The 23,563-nt window shown below is 39.8% G+C and overlaps 1 protein-coding gene across 6 annotated transcripts in view; it reads left to right on the top strand.

The window, feature by feature from the left end:
• The window catches only part of ARB2A (ARB2 cotranscriptional regulator A), a 422,536-nt gene that overhangs the window by 270,487 nt on the left and 128,486 nt on the right, over positions 1-23,563 (top strand). For 5 of the 6 annotated variants that reach the window (XM_061424395.1, XM_061424392.1, XM_061424389.1 and 2 more), the window contains 2 exons: positions 4,135-4,251; positions 11,870-11,954. In XM_061424395.1, the coding sequence (XP_061280379.1) occupies positions 4,135-4,251; positions 11,870-11,954 (202 nt within the window). Of the gene's footprint in view, positions 1-4,134; positions 4,252-11,869; positions 11,955-14,305; positions 14,555-23,563 lie in introns of those variants that run through there. The other variant, XM_061424393.1, reaches the window with a different exon arrangement.

Raw genomic sequence — 23,563 nt, 5'->3', positions numbered from 1 at the left:
GTGCGCATGGAGGGGGCAAAGGTAGCTGCTACTGACTCTGGCCCTCCCGTGCCCACTTCTGGTGCTCTGGTCTCTATCTAACCAAACACTCCTACACTCAGGAAGCTGTCTTGTCTTGTTACATTTACTTAATGTTTAAAATCTTACTCTTAATTCTGGAAGAAAAAAAAAATAATCGACATTTTTTGCTCTGAATTTCAAACACAAGGAAAATTTTAATAATAAGTTCAGTTCAGTTCAGTTCAGTCACTCTGTCGTGTCTGACTCTTTGCGACCCCATGAATTGCAACACGCCAGGCCTTCCTGTCCATCACCAACTCCCGGAGTTCACCCAGACTCATGTCCATCGAGTCAGTGATGCCATCCAGCCATCTCATCCTCTGTCGTCCCCTTCTCCTCCTGCCCCCAATCCCTCCCAGCATCAGAGTCTTTTCAAATGAGTCAGTCTTCCCATCAGGTGGCCAAAGTATTGGAGTTTCAGCTTTAGCATCAGTCCTTCCAAAGAATACCCAGGACTGATCTCCTTTAGGATGGACTGGTTAGATCTCCTTGCAGTCCAAGGGACTCTCAAGAGTCTTCTCCAACACCACAGTTCAAAAGCATCAATTCTTCAGTGCTCAACTTTCTTTATAGTCCAACTCTCACATCCATACATGACTACTGGAAAAACCGTAGCGCTAACTTTATGGCTGCAATCAACATCTGCAGTGATTTTGCAGCCCAAAAAAATAAAGTCTCTCACTGTTTCCATTGTTTCTCCAACTATTTGCCATTAAGTGATGGGACTGGATGCCATGATCTTTGTTTTCTGAATGTTGAGCTTTAAGCCAACTTTTTCATTCTCCTCTTTCACTTGCATCAGGAGGCTTTTTAGTTCCTCTTCACTTTCTCCCATGAGGGTGGTGTCATCTGCATATCTGAGGTTATTGATATTTCTCCTGGCAGTCTTGATTCCAGCGTGTGCTTCATCCAGCCCAGCGTTTCTCATGATGTACTTTGCATATAAGTTAAATAAGTAGGGTGACAATATACAGCCTTGACGTACTCCTTTTCCTATTTGGAACCAATCTGTTGTTCCATGTCCAGTTCTAACTGTTGCTTCTTGACCTGCATACAGATTTTTCAGGAGGCAGGTCAGGTGGTCTGGTATTCCCGTCTCTTAAAGAATTTTCCACAGTTTGTTGTGATCTACACAAAGGTTTTGGCATAGTCAATAAAATAGAAGTAGATGTTTTTCTGGAACTCTCTTGCTTTTTTGACTATCCAGTGGATGTTGGAAATTTGATCTCTGGTTCCTCTGCCTTTTCTAAGTCCAACTTGAACATCTGGAAGTTCACGGTTTACATACTGTTGAAGTACACTGCCATACTTAAGACATTATAACAACAACAAAAAAAATAATGGCATCTTTCTTCTTTGAAATATTGGTATTGGGCTCATGAGCTCTTATCATTTTTAGAAATTAAGATCCGTTTAAGCATCTAATGAAAGCTGAGCATCCTCTCCCAGAAAAATATTCATGTCACATACAGATAGAATTTTGCAGAGAATTTCAAACATGTCGTTATCCTTGGATCCTAATAAAAAGCACATCTCCACCTTAAATTGACATACAGTAGGACTTTGGTCACTTGGCTTCTTTCCTTTCAGATTTCTGAGTTTTCCACATCATCACAGTCTTCTAGTATGGACTGTTAAGGAAGTTGTCTTCCTACCCGTCTATGCCTCCACCCTTTCCTTGCTTTAGCTATGTTGCTTCTAAGGTCTGTCTCTTACACAGTCTTGGTTGCTGTGTTCAGTCTCCCCCCAGCCAGCACTGCCATTCTCCAGCATTTTCCATCAGTGCTCATTCCCAGTGAGGGAGTGAACGGGGGCTAGACACCTCCCCAACAAATGCAAGACGCAGAGACCTTGGACGGAAAGGGCAGCTGCGAGTAGGTCAGCACTGCCCGTTGCAGCAGGGCCAGCACAGAGGAGAACCATCAGGAAAACTCAACTGCTGAGAGTTTCACCGATGTACAAATCTCCTAAGCCTTTACAGTCAAATATTTGAAAACTTTTGTGACTGAGTTCATTTGTAAACAGCTCTTGATTCAGAGCCTCTGGAATCAGACCATTCCCCTCCTCTAGTAATATAATATGAAAGTGCTTTTTAAACTGCAAAGAACTAAAACAGCGCAAAGGAGGATCATGCTGGATTATAATGTGATTTGATGAGATGTGAAGAAAAGTTATACATCATCACCTCCCTTTGTGTGAAATGTCAGCCAGATGAACAAACAGACTAAAGTCCCCCCACCACCGCCCCCGGTAGTTAATCTATCAACTGTATATTTTTCCAGGTTTGTAAAATTTTAATCCCCAGATCTTCTACTTTTGCACTAAATCCTCAGCCTTTTCAACTCTTAACTGTATATCATTTCACAAATGGCCCTCGATATCTAGTGTCTTCAGTCACTACCACCTTTAAGTCAGCATGTGTTAACAACAACCAAAAGAAAATTGAGCACAAATATTTTTGAATGCAGACATATTCTTAGAGTACCAGGAGACCACAGTGTTCTTATTTGGTAACTTCAGCAACAGTCGTTCTTCGTGTCTAAAAATGTTCCTGTTTAGAAAATGAGCAGAAGGACATATAAGTTCTTCACGAGCCAGGTGGATTCACTGTTGTGGAACTGGGGGTTTTATTAGCTGATGTTGGTTTAAATTTCTGTATTCTAGTGCCATTCTGAGAATCTTATTTTTAAAATAAAATCTAGAGGCAGGTAGCACACTATTTAATAATGAATATGAAGTCCTGAATTGGAGTATTATTTTATGCTTTTTAAAATATTATCGGTATTGCCTGGTGAATGTTGCAATAATATTATCATGTTGATAACCAGCATTGATTTTAAGATTTGCACATTACATAAGCAGAAACCACAAGACACAAAGATTTAAGGTGCAGAAGTGCTGCTGAGGCAGCATTAACAGTGAATTAGATTCCCATTAGGTCCTGTTCAGTGAAAGGGGATCTGCATATGTAGAGTTTAAAGGAACTTAAGAGAGAGAGAGAGATTTTTAATTCAAAACGCCAACAGGCATCATTTGGTATTAGAAGCATGGCTTGCACTGTTTTCTGTGTGAGCTTTCATCATTGTTCAGAATTCTCCCTTTTTTAATGCAGTAATTTATTTTTTAGACAATAAATTAATAGCACATGATAGAGACATTGCTCTCTTTAGAGGGAGAAAAGACATTTGATGCAAAGAAAGAGTGAGAGCATGGCTATGAAATTTGAGGCTATTAGATACTGTATTTTAACTAATTTTTTATTAAGCTTTCTTATGTTTGTTATGTCAAATTAGAGTTACTAGTGTTAGCTGAGTTAGAATGTTTTTGATTCTTTTAATCTAGAACTATTATTAAATATTTCTCAGGCTTCTTTATTTTGCAGACCTCTGATAAATTCTTCCATTTCTTCAAACCAAGTAGCTCTTTTTAAAGCTTTAGAACCATTTAATTTTATAGAAACAACATTCTATAAAAAGAATTTAAAGTATAATCATTTTTCTGCATAAAGAAACACATTAGAAAACAAAATGACATTGATAATACGAAGAGAAAGATCTTTGTGGGCATTTAAAACACCAAGGAATTATGAGGCCATGGTGAAGAGCTGGCTAGTTAAAATGGAGAAATCAAAGCAAGATATCTTTCTTTCCTAATGTACCATGTACTGAAAATTAGCAGAAGTTAGTCCTGAGTTGCTAAGAGTGAACCCCTGGTACTGACTTCCCTGAAGCACTGAAATAGGAAATGGTGGAAGAAACTTGTAATAGAAGCCCTCAGGGATTCCTCCTCGTTTCCCCTGTGATCCCTTTAATCCTTGAATTGTCAAACCACATGGAAAATGATAGAGCTGCGTAGCTCTAAGTCTTAAGTGGTATTATCTTTAAAAAAAAATATATTACATCTTTTCACATCTCTGAACAAGAATAAGGCGTTTCAGCGTAGAAAAGAGTATAGCTTTGAGCAAGAAATGCATATTGCTTTTTCATTTTTAATATTATTATTACCTATGACTAAGTTTGTACCCAGTAGGGAAAACAATTATGGCCAATATTTTATTTTCCTTTTTAAAAACAGATGATTCAACGAGAAGCAGATGTGAAAAGTAAGGTGACTGCTGTGGCGTTGACAGACTCTGTTCACAATGTGTGGCATCAAGAAGCTGGCAAAACGATTCGAGAATGGATGAGAGAGGTGAGATGATTTTTTTTTTTTCAATGCTGAGATGAATGAGTCTGAGCCTTTTATATCTGGAGCCCCCACCAACTTATATCACCTCCCACCCCCAAGCTCCCTTTCTGGAGGCAGAAAATTTAGAGGGAATAGAGAAAACCAGACATGGTTGAAATAATAATAGAAAACCCTTTGGAAAAACGATTACTTTTTTGGAAGCCCTCCCCCCCGCCTTTTTTTTTTTTTTGGCTTTCTATGGAATATATGTATGCATATAACCGATAGTAGGAACTTTGACTGAATAAGGTCATGATCTGTTAGGTTATTATTCCCCAGTATTTACTTTGCCAATCAGCTATGTATCATTGATACTGTTTAATTATAAGAAAGAAGGTCAGTGTATGCCTCTCTTAAATGGATGGCTCACTGCTGCCAGTAGGGGGAGAAGAAGTAAAAAGCTGAAATAGTGCTTGGCGGACCCTTGAGCTAGGAGAAACCCAGGGGCTAGTCATGGTCCACCTTAGGCTAAGAAAGCTTTTCATACTTCCAAAGGGCTTGTGAATCTGAGAGTGTACAAGGACTCCTTCTGGGTGGTTCAGACAGTAAAGAATCTGCCTGCAATACAGCAGACCTGGGTTTGATCCCTGGGTCAGGAAGATCTCCTAGAGAAGGAAATGGTTACCCACTCCAGTATTCTGGCCTGGAGAATTCCATGGGCAGCCCATGGGGTCACAAAGAGTCAGACATGGCTGAGCGACTAACACTTTCACACTTTCATTGAACATGCTCCCAGGTTTCAAACACCTTTCATCTCACCATTTCCTTGATTCCTATTGCAGATATATAGCTGAAACTTCTTTTTTATTTATATTTACCTTCCTGATATTATAAGAAATTAACATTAGCCATACCATGCTTTAGCAATTATTTAATCAAATCAATACATATATTTATATGAATGAGCTGGTTGACCTTCCTGATTTTCTTCCAGTTTTTTTTTTAAAGAGAATACCCAGGTATTTATTCAGCTGACCTCTCACCATAGGGACAGTGAATAACTTATACCAGTTCTCATGGTATACTGTAAGGATCAGAAAGATAATGTTTAAAAAGCATTTTGAACAAACAGAAGGTCTAAGGTATGTAATTGCTTAGTGGTGTTGCCGTATCACCAGTCTCTTTTCACTGTCATTATTCTCCATTATAAAAAAGTGCTTCCATCATGCGAAAGCCCAAAATACTTTTACTCCAGCTCTCACAATAAACATATAAAAGTGGGATTTTTTTCATCTCTTCTAAACCCAGGTGTTTTCTGACCACATTGCTTATTGCATTTCCTCCTTTCACAGTTTAGCTACATCCTTTATTGTCATTTCCAAGGACCTAAATTCTCTTAAGAGAAATTTTGTATGTTTTATGACAATTACTTTTTACCCATCCAAATGTATATATAACCAGCTCCTAGTATTATATAACTAGTAAAGTTTATAAATGATCTCTTGGTACCTTTTTCCCACACACATAACCAATATAGAATTTAGAACTTACCCCAAACTAGAAACATCCCTGTTTATCATTTTTTAAATTGTGAGGTCTTCATATTCCGGGTGAGACATATAAAAAGAATTTATCTAGATTTATTTTTTAAGTATTTCTAACTAAGACTGGATTAGGCATCCCCTTCAAAAGTCAGAATATATTGATCGGTGCGTTTTTTCATCCGACTGAAATAGGCAGTAGCTGAATTCATCTTAATTTAATCAAAGAAGAGATAGAAAGTAAGCAAAGGGACATCTTACCTTGGGCTCCAGGCTGTAAGGCTGAGTGGGCAAAGGTGAGCCCACTTAGCATAAGGAGGACATTATGCTAAGTGAAACAAGCTAGACACAGAAGGGAAAGCACTACGTGGTCTCACTTACACGTGGAATCTAACAGAGTCGAATGCAGAAGCAGAGAACAGGATCGTGGTTCCTAATGTCAGGAAGGTGGGGGACACAGGAGATCTTGGTCAAGGATTGCAGGGGTATAGAATGCACAAGTCTAGAGACCTAATGTACAGCATTTTGAATACTGGAAATTTGCTAAAAGGATAGATTTCAGGTTCTCTCACCACACACACTGAAAAATGCTAGCTGTGTAAATGAGAACATGTTAATTGGCTTGATTACAGTTATCATTTCACTGTGTATATGTATATTAAATCATCATGTTGTACAACTTAAATATATAGTTTTTATTAAAAAAAAAAAAAAAGGCTGAGGGGTCGAACGTTATTTCCTGACATATCCCTGGTCTCTGAAAGTCTGCTGCCAAGCGAGATGTGTGGTTCTATGTAGTAATCATGAGCCCTCACCCATCACCATTCAGTTATGAGCATCTGTCCTGGAAATACAACCTGGTGAATAATAGTTCTTATCCGAGGACACAACACCTTCCATATTAAAGAGCAACCTATAGACGTTGATGATATTACAACTCATAACAACGAGTAAAAATCTACACTCAACCAGGGCAACAAGCATCTCCAAATACTTCCAAATATCTTGCACAGGAGTACCTACTACCTGCTTCTCTCTTTAAATTTCATACATTAAGGTATAACCTTTTTATAAAAATTTTTAATTCACTTCATATCTACACTGAAATATTGTCAGCCTTGATTTAAATGTCAATGTCACTCAGCCTTGTGACCTACAGGCACTTCTAAGTTTATATTAATAACCCCAAAATTTTGGATTTCACAAAGACAGTATACAGCCACAAAAAACTGTAAAGTCATAATTTCACAGTAAAAGACTTTTAAATGGAAAATACTTAACTTGAAGACATCACTGTATTGCCTCTTTTTTCTCTTTATCCCTCAGACCCAGAGAAACTGTAGTTACAGGATCCATCTCAGTCTGCTGGCTCTGACCAGAGGCTTCTTTCTCTCTGCTTGTTGGTTGGAATGGGGCCGGGCTGCATCTGAGGCTTAAGCATGGCTCTGTTGGTACCTCTAGTCCAGCATGTCTTGTCCACTCAGGACAACTGAGAATACGATCGCTGGGGTCTGGGAATGCTTCCAGCATGATTTGAGTTTAGCAGGGCTTTCCTGATGGGCTACTTCTAATCATCATCCAAGACACTTCGCTAGTGTTCATCTCAGCTGAAGAACTGGGATAGGGTTCAAACGGAGCATTGAGACGTGGCGTAGGATAAGCACTAGGAAAACAGTGAAAAGAGATTTGGTTTCTGAACTATAGAAACACGTCTCAGAATAGAGAATTACATTTGATAAGATGGAATTTCAGATAGACTGAGTTCATATGTCATGGCTGTATGTCTTTCCCATGTTTCCTTCCCTTCATACACTTCCGAGTTTGTTTACATTATTTTATTTCATTATACTCTGTCATACGGCAAACGTATTTCTAGCTGGCTTTGTCCTTTTCTCTATATGCTTTTCCCAGTGGTGTAAAAACTAAAAACGTCACAGAAACATGAACACATCAAGCATGTACGTCAACTTACGGTATCAAACCTTTACAATCCTGTACCAGTACTTTGTCATTGCAGAGAACTTTGGACATATTTACTTTAACTATAGAGTGTTTGTTTTCTATCCTGATTTTATGAGAAATCAAAACCTAAAGATTTGCCTAGATAAAAACTGAAATTTCAGAATCATAAAATGGTAACCTGTATTTTCGGAGAAGGCAATGGCACCCCACTCCAGTACTCTTGCCTGGACAATCCCATGGACGGAGGAGCCTGGTGGGCTGCAGTCCATGGGGTTGCTAGGAGTCGGACACGACTGAGCAACTTCACTTTCACTTTTCGCTTTCATGCATTGGAGAAGGAAATGGCAACCCTCTCCAGTGTTCTTGCCTGGAGAATCCCAGGGACGGGGAGCCTGGTGGGCTGCCGTCAATGGGGTCGCACAGAGTCGGACACGACTGAAGCAACTTAGCAGCAGCAACCTGTATTTTGCTTTAAATATTTTGAGTTTAAAGGTGACCTGGCACATATTAATCAAATTAACAAAGATCAAACACAAAGAACAAATATTAAAAGCAGCAAGGGAAAAACAACAAATAACACACAAGGGAATTCCCATAAGGATAACAGCTGATCTTTCAATAGAAACTCTTCAAGCCAGGAGGGAATGGCAAGACATACTTAAAATGATGAAAGAAAATAACCTACAGCCCAGATTATTGTACCCAGCAAGGATCTCATTCAAATATGAAGGAGAAATCAAAAGCTTTTCAGACAAGCAAAAGCTGAGAGAATTCTGCACCACCAAACCAGCTCTCCAACAAATACTAAAGGATATTCTCTAGACAGGAAACACAAAAACGGTGTATAAGTTTGAACCCAAAACAATAAAGTAAATGGCAACGGGATCATACTTATCAGTAATTACCTTAAACGTAAATGGGTTGAATGCCCCAACCAAAAGACAAAAACTGGCTGAATGGATACAAAAACAAGACCCCTACATTTGTTGTCTACAGGAGACCCACCTCAAAACAGGGGACACATACAGACTGAAAGTGAAGGGCTGGAAAAAGATTTTCCATGCAAATAGGGACCAAAAGAAAGCAGGAGTAGCAATACTCATATCAGATAAAATAGACTTTAAAACAAAGGCTGTGAAAAGAGACAAAGAAGGTCACTACATAATGATCAAAGGATCAATCCAAGAAGAAGATATAACAATTATAAATATATATGCACCCAACACGGGAGCACCGCAGTATGTAAGACAAATGCTAACAAGTATGAAAGGAGAAATTAACAATAACACAATAATAGTGGGAGACCTTAAGACCCCACTCACACCTATGGATAGATCAACTAAACAGAAAATTAACAAGGAAATGCAAACTTTAAACGATACAATAGACCAGTTAGACCTAATTGATATCTATAGGACATTTCATCCCAAAACAATGAATTTCACCTTTTTCTCAAGCGCACATGGAACCTTCTCCAGGATAGATCACATCCTGGGCCATAAAGCTAGCCTTGGTAAATTCAAAAAAATAGAAATCATTCCAAGCATCTTTTCTGACCACAATGCAGTAAGATTAGATCTCAATTACAGGAGAAAAACGATTAAAAATTCCAACATATGGAGGCTGAACAACACGCTGCTGAATAACCAACAAATCACAGAAGAAATCAAAAAAGAAATCAAAATTTGCATAGAAACGAAAGAAAATGAAAACACAACAACCCAAAACCTGTGGGACACGGTAAAAGCAGTCCTAAGGGGAAAGTTCATAGCAATACAGGCACACCTCAAGAAACAAGAAAAAAGTCAAATAACCTAACTCTACACCTAAAGCAACTAGGAAAGGAAGAAATGAAGAACCCCAGGGTTAGTAGAAGGAAAGAAACATTTTGTGGATTTTAAAGTGAATGATAGCAAGTTAGAAAATGATTAATCAACTGTATACTATAATGTACCATTAATATTATTAGTACTGAAAATATCCTATAATACTTACATACATGAAGTGTAAGTGAACAGTATTAAGACTGACATATCACCTGGGGTATAGCTGACTTTCATCAGATTTGGAGGTACCTCTAGGATGAAAAATAATTAAAATATATACCTAATCGCTGCCTGTCGGTAGAGCTAATTGCTGTCATTGAAAAGACTAAATTGTTTAAGAATTAAGAAAAAGAGAGGAAAGAGAAAGTCATTCTTCAATGAAGCTATCTCCCAGTATCACTTCAAGCCTATTTTTAGTACCTATAGAAGTCATGATTTTTGAATTTATTAGGGGTTGTGATGAATGATAAAACAAATCATCCATTTACATATCTTGACACTGCTTTGGAGAATACTTATTTCTTACAAGCAAGTGTCACATTGTATATAAAAGCTGGCTAATTGTGTGCTAATCTTCTGCATTATCTAGAACTCTCTGATGTGGTATTCTATCAATAGTAATATTAATTTTACTTATTTCAAATGTATGAAATATCTTCTAAGACCCTATTTCTTTTATAATTTCTTATCCCTTACATTGTATAATTTTGCATTCAGCTGCTAATTAAGATTAGGAGTGCAAATTATAGAATACATATCCACTTTAAACCATCAAGCTTTTGTAATACATGCAAATAGTAATATTTTATCCATTTTAAGTATAAAAAGAAAACATTTAAGAACATTACTAGATGTTGTGTTTGTTTTCATGTGTTTTTTTCTTCCACACAGTTCAGTAGTTTCATTGATCTACTGTTTCTTACAAAAATCTGCCATGCTTTGTGAACTTCACTTTCTAATCTCATACAGCAACCCTTCCTTTATGTTATTCCTGCTCTCCCTGGTCCCAGAACAGTAGGGTTGCCTTGACAAATCTATTCAAAAGCCATTCCTCGGCCTTTATTGGTGGGGACTGGGGCCTTTGAAATTCTCTTCTCACTGCAACACAGCTGACATCTTCTTCCAGACAGAATGAATTAAGGAAATACAATAAGACACTTGATCTACCAGTCAAGGGTCTTTCCACAGTGCGGACGGATTCCATGGTGCACAACCAGGACAGCAAGCGCCTAAATATACACAATACGTGCTTGTTTACGAGAATAGCAATCAGCGAGTTTTCTGACATGATTGATAGGATGATTTCTTTTAAAATAAAATCTGCCTGGAAATTCACTGTGTGTGTGTGTGTGTGTGTGTGTGTGTGTGTGTGTGTGTGTTGGAAATTTTTTTAAAGCCATATAAGGTTAATCACATTTTTTAAGCCATACTTCAAATATTGTTGTGTGTATGCATGCTTACTCATATCCGACTCTTTGCAACCCCATGGATTATAAACCGCCAGGCTCCTCTTTTCGTGGAAGTTTCCAGGCAAAGATACTGGAGTGGATTGCCATTCCGTTCTCCAGGAATCTTCCCAACCCAGGGATTGAACCCATGTCTCCTGCACTGGCAGGCGGAATCTTTACCACTGTACCGCCTGGGAAGCCCCCAGACTTCAAATATACACTTAAAATGTATAGAAGGAATATAGATTATTTCTATATCATTTAAGTTGTAAATCATCATCTTAGAGGCTTGTCTTTAATAGTGAAACTTTTGTGTCCTCAGACAGAGAGCTACAGTTCACCAGATTGTGTTTCTTTTGATCTGTTTGATACAGCCTTCACTGAACCAAGTTGCAGTAAAAATTAAAAGATTTTACATTTATATGGGCCATTTTGAGGATTAGTTGCAAAATTTATTTCCTCTAGTACAGAGACAAAGAATATAGTTTTAAAATAATGCTGTTTTTTACATGTTCAAATTAATGTTTATTTTCATATAAAAACTAAAACTAGGCACCCTTTTCAATTTCCTTTAATTAAAATACTAGACTTCTTTTTTAAGTATATTGCATTATGGTTCACAGAAGGTTACATGTCTTCTTAATATCAGGACAGGTAATTTGCTAAACTGTAGAAACTTTTTTCCACAGTCATCTTACTCATGAATAATTACTGACTGTTTACATAAGAGGATTTCTAATAGTATATAGAGGTAGAGTATAATTATAATGGCTGATTGTATTGGATAGATTAATCTCTACAGCCTAACAAGTTGGTCTTGCCTTAAATTGTGTTTCAACAGAACATTGTCTCTATTTCATTGCAGAACTGTTGTAATTGGGTCTCTAGCTCAGAACCATTAGACACATCAGTGGAGTCCATGCTGCCTGACTGTCCCCGAGTCTCAGCAGGTATGTCTTTGATGAGAGAGTATAGAATGCTTTTAAGGTGAAAAAATATACTAATGAAATGTGGTATTCTATTTTGTGAATTAAGCATGTTGTTTTGCCTTGAATCTGAATGAATTAGTGGTAACATATGGCATGGGGTGGACCCACTACCAAAAATGCATTAAGTGGTTGAAGATGCTTACCAACAAACTCAGTGAAGAAGAATAGATGCAAACAACTCGAGAGTAATATAGACAGTTTCGTTGAAGCTTAGGGAGACAGGTTGTATAATTAAAATAAGGACTTGATAGCCATACAGGATCTCAAGAGTATTTATCTCTGATTAATTACCAACTCAGTGATCCAGTAGGAAGCCAAGACCGTGAGTTCAGGGAAGAGAGATTGCTATGGCCTAGAGTCTACAGACATTTTTCATGTAAGAGCTTTTGGTTGGACCTGTCGTGTTAGATGGGACTTGGATTATAGGAAGACGTGCAGGCTGATACTCTGGACAAAAGAAAACACCAATGAAGGAGGAAGGGCTGGATGAATCAGAAGATGGCCGTTTCATGGGGAACTATGAACAGGCAAGACCAGCCTGTCCACTGAAAGAACAGATGTGGCGGGCTGAGCACCTGAGGAAGCAAGTGGGCTCCAGACAGTTTAATGTTGGTGTTGACTTCCAGCCTGAAAGATCTGTACTTTAGTCCCTCATCTCTAGGTCAGAAGAAAGAGTGACATTTTTCCTGGTTTGGGCTTTCACAGTTTTCATGATAAACACAAAGTGAGCAGTAGTGTCTGATTATGATACAGAACAGAAATGGGTTTCCTGGTCATAGGTGCCAGAGAATGAGCAGAAGTTTTGAACGTGTTGTTGTTCAGTTGCTAAGTCATGTCCGACTCTTTGCAACCCCATGAACTGCAGCAAACCAGGCTTCCCCGTCCTTCACTGTCTCCCAAGTTAGCTCCAAATGATGTCCATTGAGTCAGTGATGCTGTCTAACCATCCAATCCTCTGCCGCCGTCGTCTGCTCTTGCACATGAACCGCTCCATTTAACAACCATAGGAGATAGCTAATCGCAAAGTACTTAAATTTGCATACATGTTTATGTATTTGAAGGAAATAATTTGGAGAACAGTTCAGCTACTAGGTAAAGAACTCTTACGATAACTAAATTTTACCATCATTAATACCTAAGCTTGAACTGAGTTTCACTGTTATTATAACTAAACTTTCCAGGTCTATCATTCAGGGTTCAGTCAGAGAAACAGACTAGTAGGAGATATATATGCTACAGGGTGGGTGGGTGGGTGTGTGTGTGTGTGTGTGTGTGTGCACGTGTGCGTTAATTACAATATATTCTCTTTATTATCAGTGGTTATGTTTTGTGAAGTCTCTAAGAACACTGAATCAGTGAATACTGAATAATTACTCCTAAAGAAAATGAAGGATTAGGTTTGGAAGCTTCTGGTCACATTTTCATCAACCGGTCAATGTATATAACTTTGTTTTATGAGTGTTTCTGTTTAAAGATGCCTTGTTTAATATATAGTTGACTCACTAACATTGAACTCACAGTCCACAGCACTAACTCATGCCCGAATAGGACTTACTTTCTCCATAAGATACATCACTGTCTTAACACTTCAGCATGATACTTGGGCACCATTTCAGAGAACAGAATCATCAACAAAAACATAGCAATGTGAAAAACAGGGCACTAAATAGTCTGCAAAAAGGATAATTGTTTACAGTACAAAACTGGATCAAGAATTCAAAGCATGACCTTGTTGGACCTTAGTTAAGGATAAGCCTGTTGAGCAGCTCAAATTTTTTTTTTTTTTAACCACGTTCCACATGTGCACATCCACAAATAACAAAACACCATGAGGATTGATTACAAATAAATTTTAATAAGTAGGTGAATTCAGAAATAGGGAATCCACAAATAATGAGGATAGACTGTAGACAGTAAGGGATTTGTTACAGAGGTTTGACCTAGGACTGGATCAGATCTGATTGAGCAGTATCTAGAAGAATGTCAACTTCAATTGTGATGCTAGAGCTGAGTCTACAGAGCAGACAGTTGTTAAGGGAAGATGTTATATAAAGGGGTGACGAGCAAGAATGAGCTGGAACCCATAACCATCAGCTGGAGCCCACTAGGATGGACTTCAATCTGTGCCAGTTCCTGTGGCTTCTGTCCTTGGTGGTGTGGGTTCCTGAAGAAGCCAGTGCCCTTTGTCATGACACTAACCACTGCCTTGTACTACCAAGTAAACCGGCAGATAAACTGTGTATGAGCTTGAAATGGCTGCTGCTTCACTTTAACCCCCCAAATTTCTGACAGAAGTCTCCCTTTTGTACCAGCCTAAACAGAGACTGAACTGAAACAGAGACGTACAGTTTGAAAAGGAATTCTGGGAATCGTAGTTCAACCAAGCCAGAGTGCCTCACTGCAGAACCTCCACAGCTCACCCCTTGTCTGCTTGGCACTCACATACATCTCCTGAATCCAGACACTCTCCAAACGAAGACGTTAAAGTAGTCTTGCTTCCACTTATATGATATAACTGTGCTATGTACAACTGAATACACACTAAAAGAGGATGCAATGCCCTTTTTTTTGTCCTTGAATGATGTTCATTCTTCTCATCTTTGATATCCTGTAATTTAATACTGAGAGATAAAGCTAATTACTATTGACACGCCTTACATGAGATGATAAGGAATCAGTTCAGTTCAGTCACTCTGTCATATCGGACTCTTTGCAACCCCATGAATTGCAGCATGCCAGCCTCCCTGTCCATCACCAACTCCCAGAATTCACTCAAACTCACGTCCATCGAGTCAGTGATGCCATCCAGCCATCTCATCCTCTGTTGTCCCCTTCTCCTCCTGCCCCCAATCCCTCCCAGCATCAGAGTCTTTTCCAGTGAGTCAACTCTTTGCATGAGGTGGCCAAAGTACTGGAGTTTCAGCTTTAGCATCATTCCTTCCAAAGAACACCCTGGGTTGATCGCCTTTAGAATGGACTGGTTGGATTTCCTTGCAGTCCAAGGGACTCTCAAGAGTCTTCTCCAACACCACAGTTCAAAAGCATCAATTCTTCGGTCCTCAGCTTTCTTCACAGTCCCAACTCTCACATCCATACATGACCACAGGAAAAACCATAGCCTTGACTAGACAGACCTTTGTTGGCAAAGTAATGTCTCTGCTTTTCAATATGCTGTCTAGGTTGGTCATAACTTTCCTTCCAAGGAGTAAGCATCTTTTAATTTCATGGCTGCAGTCACCATCTGCAGTGATCTTGGAGCCCAAAAAAATAAAGTCTGACACTGTTTCCACTGTTTCCCCATCTATTTGCCATGAAGTGATGGGGCCAGATGCCATGATCTTCGTTTTCTGAATGTTGAGCTTTAAGCCAACTTTTTCACTCTCTACTTTCACTTTCATCAAGAGGCTTTTTAGTTCCTCTTCACTTTCTGCCATAAGGGTGGTGTCATCTGCATATCTAAGGTTATTGATATTTCTCCTGGCAATCTTGATTCCAGCTTGTGTTTCTTCCAGCCTAGCATTTCTCATGATGTACTCTGCATAGAAGTTAAATAAACAGGGTGACAATATACAGCCTTGACGTACTCCTTTTCCTATTTGGAACCAGTCTGTTGTTCCATGTCCAGTTCTAACTGTTGCTTCCTGACCTGCATATAGGTTTCTCAAGAGGCAGGTCAGGTGGTCTGGTATTCCCATCTCTTGAAGAATTTTCCACAGTTTATTGTGATCCACACAGTCAAAGGCTTTGGCATAGTCAATAAAGCAGAAATAGATGTTTTTCTGGAACTCTCTTGCTTTTTCCATGATCCAGCAGATGTTGGCAATTTGATTGGTTCCTCTGCCTTTTCTAATACCAGCTTAAACATCTGGAAGTTCACGGTTCACATATTGCTGAAGTCTGGCTTGGAGAATTTTGAGCATTACTTTACTAGCGTGTGAGATGAGTGCAATTGTGTGGTAGTTAGAGCATTCTTTGGCATTGCCTTTCTTGGGGATTGGAATGAAAACTGACCTTTTCCAGTCCTGTGGCCACTGCTGAGTTTTCCAAATTTGGTGGCATATTGAGTGCCACACTTTCACAGCATCATCTTTCAGGATTTGGAATAGCTCAACTGGAATTCCATCCCCTCCACTAGCTTTGTTCATAGTGATGCTTTCTAAGGCCCACTTGACTTCACATTCCAGGTTGTCTGGCTCTAGGTGAGTGACCATACCATAGTGATTATCTTGGTCGTGAAGATCTTTTTTGTACAGTTCTGTGTATTCTTGCCACCTCTTCTTAATATCTTCTGCTTCTGTTTAGGTCTATACTATTTCTATTTCTGTCCTTTATCGAGCCCATCTTTGCATGAAATGTTCCCTTGGTATCTCTAATTTTCTTGAAGAGATCTCTAGTCTTTCCCATTCTGTTGTTTTCCTCTATTTTTTTGCATTGATGGCTGAGGAAGGCTTTCTTATCTCTTCTTAATAAGGAATAAGAGAGAAGAAAACAAAAAATATTTCCTATATATATTCATATCAAAATAGGGAGGAAATGCTTATAACCATTACATTCTTCATTTTTTGCAACTGGTCGTATAGCAGGTATGTATAACTGCTTCATTCCATATTCTTTTTGCTTTCAGCAAGCACCTCAACTGGTCATGATTCCTTGCCCGATGGGATGCCGTGTAGCTTCATTCCTGAAGGGTGTGAGCCATTAGCAGTTCTGCAGGAATTACATTACTGTATTTTTCTGTTGACATGAATCACAGTATTCAATAATAACAGGTGTCCTAGAGGATTTCCTTCATCACAGACATACTCATATTTACTGCTGCTGTGTAGCAGCAACTCAGTTTTTCCTTAGTAATCAGGATTAGTCACCCTACCCACTATAGTAGCACTCTCCATTGCTTGTTCATCCAGTGGTATAAGATGGCAGTTTCACTTGCAGTTCAGTGGAGTCCTTGTTGTGATACCTTATGGAAGCATTCCTCCGGTGCAACCTTTAGACCAACAGAGCCTACAGTCGTGGGAATGGGAAGCAATAGCTTTGCTAGTAGACACCAAGGGTAATGAGGAGAGAAGAGAAGCCAGCCCCAGTTCTACTCCTCCTTCCTAGATACAATATCAGAAACAGGACAGGGCCTGTAACTGAGTTGACTGTTCAGAATGTCATCCCACCATTCTCTGCAGCCTGCTGCTTATGGATAATGGGGAACGTGGTAAGACCCATGACTGTTGGCAAACCTCAGGCCCTTTCTCATCCTCTTGCCTGCTCCCCCTGATGGAAGCCAGCTGCCACGTTGTGAGCACTCATGCAGAGGCCCACATGGCATGGAATCCGTGTCTCTGGCCGAGAGCCAGCATGAATCTAAAGTCTGCCAACAGCCACGTGAGTAACCCTGGAAGAGGATCCGAGCCTTGAGATGACACCAGCCTCAGCCAGCACTCTCACTGTGGCCTTGTGAGAAACCCAGAGCCAGTCGTCCACCTAAGGCACCCTCAGATCCAGGCCCAGCACACGCTGAGACTGATAAATGTGTTATCATCATAAGCTGTGAATTTGGGGGGTGCTTTGTTCCACAGAAGTAGGTAGCACAACAGGCTTAACTTAAACTCTGCTGGTCGTTCAAGCCTAAGTGAAAAGAAAACCCAACTTTTTTTGAGCCTCAAGCTTTGCTTCTCTGATACATTAGGGTTTAAGAGTAACTCTTTCAAAAAAGGCACTCTAAAGCTCTGTGAAGACAATTCATTCCAACCCCTGCTCCTCCACTACCTCATTAGACTTTGCTGTACAATTTACCAGAGATAGATTTCCTCTTTATCACGCTCATTGGATCTTATACTAAGTCGTCAGCTCTTGTCTGAGCTTATACTTAAGCTTATACTATTCAGCTCTTCTCTGATCAAATTTTTCTTAGAACAGAGCTTGCTGCTTTCCGTAACCTTCTATTTCTTGTGGTTTTTATTCCAACAAATGTGACTTAAATCAGAAGGCGATTTCACATGCACTCCGCATTTACAGTTATTGCCCACTTTTTGAAAGCTTCCTTTATGCCTCTTCACTTTTACAAAAGACCTGTGTTAGTACCTGTTTTCAATAACACAAAGAAACCTAAAGAGGATTTTTGCTTTCGGGAAGAAAGGCGAAAGCAAAAAATAGCATACAGCATTTGTTTTCAGGGAGCCATCATAGAGGCAGCAAGTCCTGAGCTTCAAGAGTGGGACCACCGAGGTCCTTCCCTGGGAACTACACTCCAAACCCCAGCATCACGTTGCCATAGCTGTGAACTGTGCCTGTGAGCATCTGTGCCTTATCTTGAATTATTTTGGGGCACCCATTAGCAAAATGTGTCCTAAGGTAGTTGCTTCTTCACTTTACAACATTTGGACTTATGAAAGATTTCACGGGAGTTACCCTACTCTCAGATAGTTGGAAGCACCTGTATCCATTTAGTACTCAGATTCATTGAGCACTTATGTTCCAGGTACTGCTCTGGAAGCTGGGGACATAGCACTGTCTCCAGCTATGCAGATAGTATAATATCCTGCTATTGTCCCCAGGACATAGCAGATAGTATGGTGACTATCTTTCGCCCCCACCCCAAAAAGGGTTTTTTAAAAAAACTATTTCCAGGCCCTCTGCTGCTTTTGAACCTGGCATCAACACTGTATGTGTGTTCAGATGTGTCTGACACTTTGTGACCTCATGGACTGCAGTCCACCAGGCTCCTCTGTCCATGGGATTCTCCAGACAAGAATACTGGAGGGGTTGCCATTTCTTCCTCCAGGGATCTTCCCTACCCAGGAACTGAACTCACATCTCCTGCATTGGCAGGCGGATTCCTTACCACTGAGCCATCTGGGAAGTTCAGTTCAGTTCAGTCGCTCAGTCATGTCCAACTCTTAGCGACCCCATGGACCGCACACCAGGCCTCCCTGTCCATCACCAACTCCCAGAGTTTACCCGAACTCATGTCCATTGAGTTGGTGATGCCATCCAACCATCTCATCCTCTGTCGTCCCCTTCTCCTCCTGCCCTCAATCTTTCCTAGCATCAGGGTCTTTTCAAATGAGTCAGTTCTTCACATAAGGTGGCCAAAGTATTGGAGTTTCAGCTTCAACATCAGTCCTTCCAATGAACACTCAGGACTGATCTCCCTTAGGATGAACTGGTTGTATCTCCTTGCAGTCCAAGGGACTCTCAAGAGTCTTCTCCAACACCACAGTTCAAAAGCATCAATTTTTCGGCGCTCAGCTTTCTTTGTAGTCCAACTCTCACATCCATACGTGACTACTGAAAAAACCATAGCCTTGACTAGATGGACCTTTCTTGGCAAAGTAATGTCTTTGCTTTTTAATATTCTGTCTAGGTTGGTCATAACTTTCCTTCCAAGGAGTAAGCGTCTTTTAATTTCATGGCAGCAGTCACCATCTGCAGTGATTTTGGAGCCCCAAAAAATAGTCAGCCACTGTTTCCACTGTTTCCCCATCTGGGAAGACCAGGCATCAACATTAGGTTGCATCAAATGAGAGAAGAGTTAGGGCCAATACACCCAGCATTTTCGGTACCTGCTTAGAAAAATTGAACGGATTTTCTGTCAAGATCATCAGTTTTACTCAAAGAATCCTTAAAACATGTTGAACATTTTTATGACATGATCAACATTATTATGACATGATAAAAGTGGAATTTTAAAGAATATTAATTTAGTAAGTGAATAAAAGATAGGCTCAAGAAGCCAGCAGCAATAGACTCGGCAGGATGTGACAGTAAAGCCAGTGTACGTGGCTGATGGTGTGACCTGAAGTAGTGGCAGTGGGAACAGAGGGGATAAGAGAGCAGTGACTCAGGAAGAATCTGCACTCCTTGATGATAAACAGGTCGGACATGGAAGCTGTGGGGAGGGGGAAGACAATGATAAACTCCAATGAAAAGTAACTTGAATAATGAAAATGTCATTACCAGAAGTATCAGGGAGCTTGAGGGAGAAATCAGTTACGGGCAAGAAATGATGAAATTGTCTTCAGTCAGTTCAGTTCAGTTGCTCAGTCGTGTCCGACTCTGCAACCCCATGAATCGCAGCATGCCAGGCCTCCGTGTCCATCACCAACTCCCGGAGTTCACTCAAACTCATGTCCATTGAGTCGGTGATGCCATCCAGCCATCTCATCCTCTGTCGTCCCCTTCTCCTCCTGCCCCCAATCCCTCCCAGCATCAGAGTCTTTTCCAATGAGTCAACTCTCCGCATACAGTGGCCAAAGTATTGGAGTTTCAGCTTTAGCATCAGTCCTTCCAATGAACACCCAGGACTGATCTCCTTTAGAATGGACTGGTTGGATCCCTTGCAGTCCAAGAGACTCTCAAGAGTCCACACCACAGGTCAAAAGCATCAATTCTTCGGTGCTCAGCTTTCTTCACAGTCCAACTCTCACATCCATACATGACCACGGGAAAAACCATAGCCTTGACTAGACAGACCTTTGTTGGCAAAGTAATGTCTCTGCTTTTCAATATGCTGTCTAGGTTGGTCATAACTTTCCTTCAAGGAGTAAGCATCTTTTAATTTCATGGCTGCAGTCACCATCTGCAGTGATCTTGGAGCCCAAAAAATAAAGTCTGACACTGTTTCCACTGTTTCCCCATCTATTTGCCATGAAGTGATCAGACCGAATGCCATGATCTTCGTTTTCTGAATGTTGAGCTTTAGGCCAACTTTTTCACTCTCCTTTCACTTACGACCTACTTAATTGAGGTAATGATAGTGGAGGTGATGACAGGAAATTCAAGTAGAAATGGCAAATATTGTTTAAGCACCTTTGAAACACTTGAAATTCTCTGATTAATAAGCCTGTTACCATCCTTTAAAATGGTAAGATTATTTGAAGTTTTCAATGTATACCAACCACAAGTTAATGATGTATGTCCAGACTATCCATTCAATTCAGTGAAGCCTTTTTTCCCCCCAGATTTCTAACTTATGAAGTTTTATAGCAATATGCTTTCCATCTTTTGGCTAGAAGTTTCATGGTCAAAGCAATGAAATTACCTATAAAAATACATACTCATCTAATATTGTATTTTTTCCTTTATTACTAAATATGTTTCCCTTTACCCAAAAAATAGACTTAATGCTCATAATAGCTCCATTTTATGAATGTTGTTTACCTATGCATATATATTTTAAAAACAGGTACAGTACAATTTTTTAATTGTACTTAAAATATCACTGATAATTATTTTCAGTACATTCATATTGTTTTTATTTTCCTTTGGAAAGCAAATGTGCTTGACAACTCTACACTTAAGAATTGGCAGTAGTATATCTTATACTTAAAGTGAAGTCTAACTTTTCAGTTATTATAACATATAGTGAATGGTGGATATTTGAGGGATCTTGAATACATGCCAAGTGACTGGTTCCCCCACGTTTTTATATTAATAGTATTTCTTACTAGTAAAAATGAGCCCATTGGAAACATTGTTATTCAAAGAAACAAATAGTCTATAGGATATATTTTATTGTATAGCCCACATTTTGGTTGTTTACGTTTTTTATAAAATGACAACAGCAAATATCTGCCTTGATTATCAAATATTATGAAATGTTACAATGACAATTTTTTAATATCTGCAAGGATAGTTTAAGTTCTTCAAGAAGAAGGTACTTTGAAAAGGTAATATAGCTATATATTTTCATTAGTCACTTCAGAATTCAAGGTTGTCATTTATTTAAAACAATTGATTATTTTATTCCTGTAGGAATGGAAAAAGCATTTGCAGGAATATTTTCCCTTCCATTCCCCTGTCTCCATTCTTATTTTTAAACAACAAATAACTTAGTTATTCATGTTTTTCTGTGTTCTCTGTGATACTGATAAGGGTCACGAAACCATAGTCACAGAAAGATAGAAAATATCATGAAGCAAGCAAAAGGAAGACTAATAGTCAAAAAGACAAATATTCAGTAGAACACGGAAATCAGGAAACAAAGCTAAAAGAAACTAGGGTAACAGTAAAAGATGAAATTAGAAATGATCTTATATGGTGTGTTGCTTGCCAAAAATAGCTAATATAATTTTTGACTATGCATGAGGAGACATTCTTCCAGGTGAAAGGAAGAAAGCGGAAATATTTGAAAGCAAACAAGGTTTCAGAGCACGATATCTCCTGACTTCTTACAGGTCTAGGCACAGCTTGCTTCAGCTGGCCCATGACTGACAGGCCACTCTTTGCCAGGCGGTTCTAACTGGACCTCAGCGTAAGAAAGTACTGCTGCCCAAGCCTGCATACTTTCAGCTCCCTCTGAGTGTGCTCCCCTCCTGCCTCTTTGGGTACCTGCTTTCTGTCCCCACACATTCATTCATCAAGAATTCACCATGGATCAAACGTTGCTCCAGGTGCCAGGGACATAGCAGTGAGTTACAGCAGATAATAGTCCTGCCATGGAGCTTATATTCTAGTAGGGAAGACAAACAGTAATGAAAGGGTAAATAAAGAGAGTATATATATTAGATGGGCTGCCCAGGTGCCGGAATGGCGAAGAATCTGCCTGCCAGTGCAGGAGACACAGGTTCCATCCCTGGGGCGGAAAGATCTCCTGAAGAAGGGAATGACAACCCACTCCAGTATTTTTGCGTGGAGAATCCCACGGACAGAGGACACTGCCGGGCTGCAGTCCATGGGGTCGCGAAGAGTTGAACACAGCTGAGTGACTGAGCACACATGTATATGTTAAATGGTGGCCATTGATAGGAGGAATAGAAGACAAGAGGAAAAGACCTGCGGGGTGTGTGCGTGGAGGGGAAGGTCTGAATCGTTAGGAAGGCGGCCAGGGACGGCCTCTTTGAGAAGATGACACTTCGAGGACATTCCTTCCAGTCCTGATCTTCTGCCATTCCTCACTGATAAAGACAGTGCATATTTTCCTGTCTATTTAAAAACTGTAGAAATCCTTTTCCTACACTTTGGGGTATCTACTTAGCTAATGAAATCATTGAAATCGTTGCTTGTATACCCTCACAGCAGTCTCTTGTTCTGAGTTCTTGAAAACCCGACCTTCTCCTCAGGTCCCTTTACCAGTCCTCTAAGCTTTATGGTAACCAAAAAGCACAGTTATCAGAAAGTTATTAAAGTCATCCCACTCTCCCTTAAGCAATGCATACAGAAAGGTGTAACATCTGTATGGCACTCCGGGGGTTGTATGGCACACAGTGATCATGCTCCTGACTGACGTCACCCCTGAAGGGTGAGAGGATCAGTATTTCCATGTGCCTGTGAGCTCTTGTGCCAGGCACACAGAATGGAAAGCTTTTACCACCTGCCATTAAGGAAATACCTGAACCCAGATTCATTAAAGCTGTACGGTCTAGATGTCTGATTCTTGTCCATATATTCCCTCCACAAACTTGTACCCATCTCATTTGTTCTCACCCTTGTCGTGGCTTGAGATAGCCTTTATTTATTATTTCAGCTTACTTAGAACAGTAGATATAAACGTAGGTACCTCAAAATTTAAAAAGGTAACAGTATAAATGGTAAAAAAAGAAGAAGTAAAGGGTGAGGGAGAAAGAACCATAGTGGAT

Source organism: Bos javanicus, chromosome 7 (assembly GCF_032452875.1).
Source record: "Bos javanicus breed banteng chromosome 7, ARS-OSU_banteng_1.0, whole genome shotgun sequence".
Classification (NCBI taxonomy): Eukaryota; Metazoa; Chordata; class Mammalia; order Artiodactyla; family Bovidae; genus Bos; species Bos javanicus.
This window is presented reverse-complemented; position numbering and strand designations above follow the sequence as displayed.